The sequence below is a fragment of the Oncorhynchus mykiss genome, chromosome 12 (genome assembly GCF_057628025.1).
Source record: "Oncorhynchus mykiss isolate SJ-2025 chromosome 12, ASM5762802v1, whole genome shotgun sequence".
NCBI classification, from domain to species: Eukaryota; Metazoa; Chordata; class Actinopteri; order Salmoniformes; family Salmonidae; genus Oncorhynchus; species Oncorhynchus mykiss.
In genome coordinates, this window is record NC_143033.1 from 73,031,998 (window position 1) to 73,043,252 (window position 11,255).

Genomic DNA, 11,255 nt, shown 5'->3' on the forward strand with positions numbered 1-11,255 from the left:
TAGGCACCAATTGTATCACCCTGTTGCAGTGGAACTTTCAGGAAATGTAAAACTTGTAGTGTATTTGAAGTTTGAGAAATCTTCTGAAGTTTTTAATTTCCACTTTGAAATTTCAGACTTGATTTTCCTTGCGAAAAAATATAGAAGCCACTACAAAAATGTTCATTAATTATAATCAACATAATAATTCACATTTCTTGTTACTGCAGGACTAGTTTCCTGCTGTAAAAAACTTGCTAAAATGAAGAGCTTACATCTGTACTCTCCTTAGTCCAGAGCTTGACCATGTTTATTCTACCCCACTAATAAAGCTGTATGTTGAATTGTCTAACCCAGTACAGCTGTTGCAGCCTGAACTGAAGCCAGTAGGTGCAGGATCATGAGTCAGCCATTTTGTTTACAGCTGATAATCAGTGGATTCATCTATCATCACCACTCCCCATTTACTCTCTGTGTGTGTGTGTGTGTGTGTGTGTGTGTGTGTGTGTGTGTGTGTGTGTGTGTGTGTGTGTGTGTGTGTGTGTGTGTGTGTGTGTGTGTGTGTGTGTGTGGTCTTTGTGATGGTTGTACTCAACCTTTTTTATTATGACAGGTCAACACACAGAAGAAAAGTGAAAAGCACTTCAGATTTTATTATACAAAAATAATTCTAAAAACATTAACACAACACATGAAAACAGATAGTGGAGAGGGGGATAAGTTGAGCCAAAGGGGTTAGCTGTTTCTTGGAAACCATACACAAAATTAATCATTTGACTAAATATTTAGGAAGAGGCCATCATTTCATGGAGTCTGTGAAAGATTGTTCTATACATAATGTGGGGTCTGTATAAGCTTCAACAAGAGGTCCTAAACCTAGCATGAAAGTGCATCCTTGTAACTGTCTGGGCTGATATTGTCAAAATGTTTGCCTTGGGGTAAATTGAGCCAATGGCCAATGGGGTAAATTGAGCCAATGGCCAATGGGGTAAATTGAGCCAATGGCAAGTGTTAAAAGATGCTTAAAATTATTACAAGACAAAAAAGTGATTATGATGGTGTTGAATTGTATTTGGGAAACAGGTAGTGGTAATATTTCATTCAGTACAGACATTTGTAGACGGCTTAACTTAACTTACCCGGCCCCCAGCTCAACTAAGTTGTGCCAAGAGACAAACTATGCTTTCAAAACTATAATGTTTACATGAATTCTGTTTATTTCCAGGGATACACAACATCCTGAAATACATGTAGATATCTTTGTTAGAAAGAATACTATATTTCCCTTGACAGAGTGATGCTGAATGTAAGAAATGGCTCAACTTACCCCACTTTCCTCAATGACAGTAGAGACACATCATTCTGTATGATCTGTTCACTAACTCTACCAGATACATCAGATGTCAACATTAACACACAGCTAGGTGGGCCGATCAGCTCATACACGGTCAAATTACACTTTGTTAAAATATAGACAATAAGTCTTGATCATACAGGTAGTCAGTCTATATCAATGACTTGAGTCATGAATTGTCAGCTCACACACACCTCCCACTGGGCACACACTGGTTGAATCAACGTTGTTTCCTACATCATTTCAATGAAATGACATTGAACCGACGTGGAATAGATGTTGAATCGACGTCTGTGCCCAGGGGGCTCCTTTGTCTGGGTTCCCAGTGTGGGATCGTGTTGTACCGTTCTGTCCTCTCACCCAGGATTAGTGTGTCAAGGACTTCTGAAGGTCTGGAGGCTCACCAGCTCTCCATTCTTACAAAAGAAGAGGGATGGATGCCAAGGTATGTTGAGCCCACCCCTCCCTCCCTGCCCACTTTCTTGTTAATTTCCTCTATACAGTTCCAATTATTTTTTGCTCTCTCCCACTCTGTCCCTTTTGAAGCGTCTTTGATATCTTCATATTTCCCTTCCTTCACCTCCCTCATCTGTGCGTGGTCATTCCACATGAACGCATCCATAAATACATCCTCATACACACTTTGGTTGAGCATATCAAACGTCCTGCTGTCTCAATACTGTGAGGTGTCATTGCCATAACATGACAAGTGGGGTAGAATGTACCACTGCATACAATGCGGTCAGAATGCCATACTATGCTGTGTGGCTTATCCACAGCTGGCTTTAGCCAGGCAGGGGGACAGGGGCAGTTCATTCAGTGTGTAGATGTGACAAGGACAGTCTGGTCTTTTCCAGTCAGCAGGGAGATTAGTTGATGGCACAGCTGAAAGAACAGAGCATTTGTCTGCCTTTCTGTCAATCAAAAGATGCCATCAGATCTCTAAGCGAATAATACCTTGTATAACAAACAGTGCGACATTGGACATGCAATACCTACAGTAATGAAACAGGAAAGGTATGCACTGTGTGACGGCTCTACTAGGGAATAGGGATGGAATACATGTCACTAGGAATAAATCTATATACATCCCTCCATGCTGTTATCTGATGGGCTGAGCCCCACAAGGAACCTTTCTCCCTAACATCCAATCTTCCTCTTCCTCTCCTCTTCCTTCACCCTCTCTGGACCTCCTGTGACACGGAGCGGCCCAGTGCTTTGGGCGCCTTGGCGAACTCCATCCTGAGTGGCTTGGCGGGGGGCAGGTCCTGTGTGATCTCGACTACGGCCCTCTTGCCAGGGCAGGCACCGTCGGGGACGGGGAAGGGACGGAGGTCCTCCTGGGTGTGTGGTGCTCCGCGGCCCAGCCGGATGCCCAGCTGTGCAGGGGTGAAGATGGGCAGGGGCAGGGTGTTCCTCTTGGGCAGGAGCTGGTGCTCCCTCACACCCCTCTCCACGGTGCCCACTCTGTATACCCCTGAGGGACAGGCCTGGGCCAGAGAGCGAGCCTCCCACCGACGAGTGTAGGTCTCCCGACGAGAGTCATCGTTCATGTTCATTGTCTGCCTGTGGAGAGATGAGACCGTCACAGTTAGGAATGAACAGTTGGACATTGCTCAGTGATTTTCAAACTCGAATCTCTCTCAGTATCAAGCTGAGAATCCTACCAGCAAAATGAAAATCATTGCATTTTACAGGCAGCTGATAGATTAGCCTGACAGTTATTATAACTAAGATAAATGATACAGTAGTCTAGTCTTGAGTATGATGACTCACAAGGTAATATAGGAGGACGTCTAGCTTTATTGATATCGACGATTTTATAGAAGAAGAAATTACTTAATGTTGTTCAATAAGTTACATCTACCAGAAGAAATGAATACAGTTTGTCCAAAGGCTGGGTCTCACCTGTCCATGGCCCGGGTCTTCATGTTAACGCTGTTCCAGTCGGCTTTGTAGCTCTCCCTCTGAGCCTGGTTCTCCTCCCGTACGCTGCAGGCCAGCTCAGCCCCCACCACGGCCCCAGCACGCTTCTCAATAACAGTACACACCTGCATTATCACGGTTCCGTGTGGGTGAAGTTCTGTCCTTATCTCGGATTTATCACCTCTGTTAGTTTCTCAGACTCCTCTCTCTGTCTGTCTTGGTATCTCTGTGTTCGGTGTTCTTCTCTCTGGGACTATCTGTCTGTCTGTAGTTGCTAGCCAAGGTAATCTGTGACGGTTCAGGCAGCTCTCTCCTCTCTCTTGCCTCTGTGGTGATGGTGATGGTCTGGTGGTCTCTGATGTTTGTGTCTGGGACCATGCCCGTCTATCTCCTTTATAGAAGCCCTGGTGCTATTTCTAAGCCATGTTGTCACTCCACAGCTGGTGTGTGCTGACACCTGACACCAAGAGCGGCCCGTCTCTGACTTTGTCCCGGGAATTAGAACTGACTCACTCAGGGCAGCTGTTGAGAAAGAGAGAGGGAGGTGGCTGGGGGAGAGAGAAAGAGAGAGGGAGGTGACTGGGGGAGAGAGAAAGAGAGTGCGGTAAAGAAATGGGAGTGGGTGGGTTACCGGTAATTGTACTCAGAATCCCCTGATACCCAAATTATACCCCCAATCCCCTCTATAATCACCTCGACCTAACATGCTAAATTGAGGGACATCTGGTTATCAAACGAAGTAGAACGATTCCCTCATAAGAGCACCATCAGACCCAGTGTTCAGAGACATGTAAACACACACGGGCACACAGGGGGGGACTTTTGAGAGCTGGCATCTGAATAGAGCTCAGGTCTTGATGTACATATAGCAACCAGTGGCAGAACACTAATGTGGAAAGAGATCAGCTCATGCTAATAATGATGGGTGCTGAGGGGAAACTCTATTGCCCCAAGAGAGAATACATAGATTGAGCATACACAACATGAAGAACTCTTTCCATGACACAGACTGACCAGGTGAATCCAGATGAAAGCTATGATCCCTTATTGAAGTCACCTGTTCAATCCACTTCAATCAGTGTAGATGAAGGGTGGGGGGGGGACAGGTTAAAGAAGGATTTTTAAACCTTGAGACATTGACTGTGTATGTGCCAGTCAGAGGGTGAATGTAAGCACCTTTGAACGGGGTATGGTAGTAGGTGACAGGTGCACCGGTTTGTGTCAAGAACTGCGACACTGCTTAGCTTTTCACGCTGTTTTTCACACAGTTTCCCGTGTGTATCAAGAATGGTCCACCACACAAATGACATCCAGCCAACGTGACACAACTGTGGGAAGCATTAGAGCCAACATGGGCCAGCATCCCTGTGGAACGCTTTCGACACCTCGTGGAGTCCGTGCCCCGACGAATCGAGGCTGTTCTGAGGGCGAAAGGCAACTCAATAATATAAAAGTGTTCCTAATGTTTGGTATACTCAGCGGACATGTACATATACTGTACATAAACATACATACAGATTTTGAAACTGACAGTTATCTTGATATCTAGCAGTGTGAAACTGCTGAGTTTAAGATTGTCTCTTTCAGGAACTATGGAGTGCCCTGGCATGTACGGCCTGGCTATATTTGGGGTAAAAGTTCCTTTTAGAGACTCAAGATCAAAGGTGATGTTCTGTAGGCAGGTGGTCAGTCTGTTTTGGATAAAGCAAAGCTATACGTGCTACGGAACAGATACCAGGCCAAGGCATTGACCAAGTGACCAACTATTTTCTTGTATAAAATACAGTCAGTAAAACACAAGTCATTTTTATTTGACTGGAAAACAGTACCTTGTGAATCTGTTATCGGGCTTATTAGCTGTGTTGTAGCCGTGTTTCGTCTGTCAAGGACTGTGACTTCTAACTTTGATTTATTAGTCTGATGACAGAGACCCACTCCAGCCAAGAGTCTCTCGGGTTACAGTCTTAAAGATTTTCTCTCTCTCTCTCTCTCTCACGCACACACACAAAACACACGTACGCACACAAGACACACACACACAAAATACACACGCACACACACACGCACACATGTAATGTCGCCTCGGTGTCACTACCAGCCACTCTGTCAATGATTAACTCTTCCTCATCAGTCACTGATGTCATCCAATATATAACACCCGCATAACAAGAATACATGTAAAGTTACACATGTACCCGTTGCTTTCAAATTAATATTGAAACTGAACATTCATCTATTCTTCAATGTACAATATTTTACACAGCTGCATAGTTATCGGATAATCCAAACAATTATAAAGTATTAGATTTGTTCCTCTCGCTCAACTTTAGGTTATATTATTAGCTATGACTTATTAGTTACAATTAATATTCTCATGTAGTTCATTTAGTTTAACTGTCCTCTAATAAAACCTCTTAAAAATGTCCCCTTAGTACAGTAATTCTTCCTATTCTCACGTCTAAGACATGTACCGTAATGACACAACATATGTGAGATATCACATCGCAGACGCACGCACACACACGCACGCACGCACGCACACACACACACACACACACACACACACACACACACACACACACACACACACACACACACACACACACACACACACACACACACACACACACACGCACACACACACACACACACACACACACTATGTGTTATGCAGCCATGGTAACCATAAAATATCACTTCAGTTCAGGATTCCAATTGCTGAAACCTAGTAAGTCTCGAGGCATACTTCTGCAGTGAGATCGTTCTCCTTTTCAAAAAACAGAACTAAATACATTTTGACATTTGATAAGTCAATCAGTCTTTTTTTGACACTCACTCACCTCGCACATACAGTACATTAGTGACTGTCATATGAGTCAGTGTTACAGCTTTTCTTATTGCTTTGGTGCTATGTTCACAAATACAGTGGGGCAAAAAAGTTTTTAGTCAGCCACCAATTGTGCAAGTTCTCCCACTTAAAAACATGAGAGAGGCCTATAATTTTCATCATAGGTACACTTCAACTATGACAGACAAAATGAGAAAAAAAAATCCAGAAAATCACATTGTAGGATTTTTAATGAATTTATTTGCAAATGATGGTGGAAAATAAGTATTTGGTCAATAACAAAAGTTTATCTCAATACTTTGTTATATACCCTTTGTTGGCAATGACAGAGGTCAAACGTTTTCTGTAAGTCTTCACAAACTTTTCACACACTGTTGCTGGTATTTTGGCCCATTCCTCCATGCAGATCTCCACTAGAGCAGTGATGTTTGGGGCTGTTGCTGGGCAACACGGACTTTCAACTCCCTCCAAAGATTTTCAATGGAGTTGAGATCTGGAGACAGGCTAGGCCACTCCAGGACCTTGAAATGCTTCTTACGAGGCCACTCCTTCGTTGCCCGGGCGGTGTGTTTGGGATCATTGTCATGCTGAAAGACCCAGCCATGTTTCATCTTCAATGCCCTTGCTGATGGAAGGAGGTTTTCACTCAAAATCTCACGATACATGGCCCCATTCATTCTTTCCTTTACACGGATCAATCGTCCTGGTCCCTTTGCAGAAAAACAGCCCCAAAGCATGATGTTTCCACCCCCATGCTTCACAGTAGGTATGGTGTTCTTTGGATGCAACTCAGCATGCTTTGTCCTCCAAACACGACGAGTTGAGTTTTTACCAAAAAGTTATATTTTGGTTTCATCTGACCAAATGACATTCTCCCAATCTTCTTCTGGATCATCCAAATGCTCTCTAGCAAACTTCAGACGGGCCTGGACATGTACTGGCTTAAGCAGGGGGACACGTCTGGCACTGCAGGATTTGAGTCCCTGGCGGCGTAGTGTGTAACTGATGGTAGGCTTTGTTACTTTGGTCCCAGCTCTCTGCAGGTCATTCACTAGGTGTGGTTCTGGGATTTTTTCTCACCGTTCTTGTGATCATTTTGACCCCAAGGGGTGAGATCTTGCATGGAGCCCCAGATCGAGGGAGATTATCAGTGGTCTTGTATGTCTTCCATTTCCTAATAATTGCTCCCACAGTTGATTTCTTCAAACCAAGCTGCTTACCTATTGCAGATTCAGTCTTCCCAGCCTGGTGTCCTTTGACAGTTTCTGGTGTCCTTTGACAGCTCTTTGGTCTTGGTCATAGTGGAGTTTGGAGTGTGACTGTTTGAGGTTGTGGACAGGTGTCTTTGATACTGATAACAAGTTCAAACAGGTGCCATTAATACAGGTAACGAGTGGAGGACAGAGGAGCCTCAGGTCTGTGAGAGCCAGAAATCTTGCTTGTTTGTAGGTGACCAAATACTTATTTTCCACCATAATTTGCAAATAATTTTTTTTTTTAAATCTGGATTTTTTTTTTCTCATTTTGTCTGTCATAGTTGAAGTTTACCTATGATGAAAATTACAGGCCTGTCTCATATTTTTAAGTGGGAGAACTTGCACAATTGGTGGCTGACTAAATACTAAATACTTTTTTGCCCCACTGTATGTGGTGAATTTATAAAACTCTTCGTTCAAAACTAATTCGAGTAAAAAACAAGAAGGCCCGCACACTGTTGAAGCTCCCAATTCACCACATTATTGACAACAATTCCATCCGAAACGGTCTTCGTCAGATCGAACAAGCAAACTGATGGTATATTATTTAACTTAATTGCAGCTGTAAATGTTTCCGCTAGTGTACCTTTTTTGCCCACTGTAATAGCAATTAGGCACCTCTGGGGTTTGTGGTATATTGTAAATTAGTTGATAGACCAAAATGAAAGAAAGTTCCAAACCTGTCTGCCAACAACAGCTAGTTTTCAGTTGTCGTCTCCTCACTCCAGACAGTGCTTGCAAAATTATTGCTTGAGAAATAACTTTTTGCTAAGAAGCTTTTCTTGTTTATTTTTTTTACCATTTTATTTGAAAACAATCACAGCAAGTTACTTAATTGTGACCCAGAAATGCTTAGATATTGAAATAAAAATGGCTGCATGGGTTCTTTAAGCACACAACAACAACAACACAAGTCACATGTCTGGCGGGGACGCAGCTGCCGGACAGTAGGTGTGATAGGGACCCGCATGGGTAATCAAAGTTGCTCTGTTCATGGATTAATTGTGACGCCACAATTCTAATGAGGCCTTCGCTGTAGAAGTTCCCTAAGGGTGAGCAATGATAAGGTGATCCTGCCAGGCTTATCATTCCGTCCTCCTCCACAGTGCCAGGGAATGCTCTCTCTGTTACATAACTATACAATCAGCCTCAGCTGCTGGGAAGTGACACTTAAATGAACTGAGAGAGAGAGAGAGAGAGAGAGAGAGAGAGAGAGAGAGAGAGAGAGAAATGTTAAAACCAAGATCAGACAGAGGGAGGGATAATGATTGTGTGTGTGCATGTTCATAATGCATCCATTATGTTTAGAGGGGGCACAAAGTATGTGATGGGGGTGGTTGGAGAATATTGCATTTTTCAAACACACGAAACAGCTTTTAAATACAGTTGAGGTCGGAAGTTTACATGCACCTTGTGAAATGTCAGAATAATAGTAAAGAGAATTATTTATTTCAGCTTTTATTTCATCACATTCCCTGTGGGTCAGAAGTTTACATATATGCCATTAGTATTTGGTAGCATTGCCTTTAAATTGTTTAACTTGGGTCAACGTTTCGGGTAGCCTTCCACAAGCTTCCCAGAATAAGTTGGGTGAATTTTGGCCCATTCCTCCTGACAGAGCTGGTGCAACTGAGTCAGGTTCGTAGGCCTCCTTCCTCGCACAAACTTTTTCAGTTCTGCCCACAAATTGTCTATAGGATTGAGGTCAGGGCTTGGTGATGGCCACTCCACTACCTTGACTTTGTTATCCTTAAGCCATTTTGCCACAACTTTGGAAGTATGCTTGGGGTCATTGTCCATTTGGAAGACCCATATGCGACCAAGCTCTAAATTCCTGACTGATGTCTTGAGATGTTGCTTCAATATATTCACATGATTTTCTTGCCTCATGATGCCATCTATTTTGTGAAGTTGCACCAGTCCCTCCTGCAGCAAAGCACCCCCACAACATGATGCTGCCACCACCGTGCCTCACGGTTGGGATGGTCTTCTTCGGCTTGCAAGCCTCCCCCTTTTTCCTCCAAACATAGCGATGGTCATTATGGCCAAACAGTTCTATTTTTGTTTCATCAGACCAGAGGACATTTCTCCAAAAAGTACGATCCTTCTCCCCATGTGCAGTTGCAAACCGTTGTCTGGCTTTTTTTATGGCGGTTTTGGAGCAGTGGCTTCTTCCTTGCTGAGCGGCCTTTCAGGTTATGTCGATGTAGGACTCGTTTTACTGTGGATATAGATACTTTTGTACCTGTTTCCTCCAGCATCTTCACAAGGTCCTTTGCTGTTGTTCTGGGATTGATTTGCACTTTTCGCACCATAGTACGTTCATCTCTAGGAGACAGAACACATCTCCTTCCTGAGCGGTATGACGGGTGCATGGTCCCATGGTGTTTATACTTGCGTACTATTGTTTGTACAGACAAACGTGATACCTTCAGGCATTTGGAAATTGCTCCCAAAGATGAACCACACGTGTGGAAGTCTACATGTTTTTTTCTGAGGTCTTGGCTGATGTCTTTTGATTTCCCCTATGATGTCAAGCAAAGAGGCACTGAGTTTGAAGGTAGGCCTTGAAATACATCCACAGGTACACCTCCAATTGACTCAAATGATGTCAATTAGCCTATCAGAAGCTTCTCAAGCCATGACATCATTTTCTGGAATTTTCCAAGCTGTTTAAAGGCACAGTCAATTTAGTGTATGTAAAGTTCTGACCCACTGAAATTGTGATACAGTGAATTTTCAGTTAAATAATCTGTCAGTAAACAATTGTTGGAAAAATGACTTGTGTCATGCACAAAGTAGATGTCCTAACCAACTTGCCAAAACTATAGTTTGTTAACAAGAAATGTGTGGAGTGGTTGAAAAATGTGTTTTAATGACTCCAACCTAAGTGTATGTGAACTTCTGACTTCAACTGTATGTGTGTACCTCTTTACCGGTTCAATTGTCATTTAAATGAACGATGGACATTGATTCTTTAAGAATCTTCATGCCTTAGGAGTTAAGTACAACTGGCACACTGGTATATAGTGTCATAAGCCAATAATTAAATACATTTTAGTCAATTGTGTCTATTTATTGTCATTACATTTTTTTAAAGAACAATCTAAATGTCTGTCAATCTTTGCATATATAGCTCTGTCTATGAATTTCCAACTTCATACAATTGATAGGTGGCTACGGATGTAGGATCTTAATTTGAACCTGTTTTCTACAGCAGGAATATATTCCTGAGCAACAGGAAATGTAAATTATGTGGATTGTAATTAATGGGCATTTTCTGAAAAACTTTTTAAAACTGAAAACTTTGCATTTACTGCTGTGTAGGAAAATTATCAACAACAAAAGAGTTATCAAAATAAGTATTACAGAGAAACAGCAAAACATTAGTTTATTTTTTCATCAAGAAGGAATCAATAGGCTACACAGCTTAATCAAATTAATTCACAAACATACCTCCTGCCCATCACTGGCAGCTAAAATCCAGTGTCACTCCACACTTTCTCTCCTCCACTGACGATACTGCAACTGTTAGACTAGAGTATCTAGCATCTTGTCTAGGCAGCTCTTTGCTCTGTGCACCTTGGAAGGAACCACTTACTAGGAGGAAGGGGGGGGGAAATTATCAACAACAAAAGAGTTATCAAAATAAGTATTACAGAGAAACAGCAAAACATTAGTTTATTTTTTCATCAAGAAGGAATCAATAGGCTACACAGCTTAATCAAATTAATTCACAAACATACCTCCTGCCCATCACTGGCAGCTAAAATCCAGTGTCACTCCACACTTTCTCTCCTCCACTGACGATACTGCAACTGTTAGACTAGAGTATCTAGCATCTTGTCTAGGCAGCTCTTTGCTCTGTGCACCTTGGAAGGAACCACTTACT

At 42.7% G+C, this 11,255-nt stretch overlaps 1 protein-coding gene across 1 annotated transcript; it reads right to left on the reverse strand.

Moving 5' to 3' along the window:
* Positions 1–607: 607 nt before the first annotated feature.
* Positions 608–3,838, reverse strand: LOC110538164 (telethonin). Its single transcript, XM_021624798.3, has 2 exons — positions 3,242–3,838; positions 608–2,899 (listed from the first exon to the last, which is right to left on the reverse strand). Exons 1-2 carry the CDS (start codon positions 3,388–3,390, stop codon positions 2,509–2,511), a joined length of 540 nt encoding a protein of 179 aa, XP_021480473.3. The 5' UTR covers positions 3,391–3,838; the 3' UTR covers positions 608–2,508.
* Between the last annotated feature and the right edge of the window lie 7,417 nt (positions 3,839–11,255).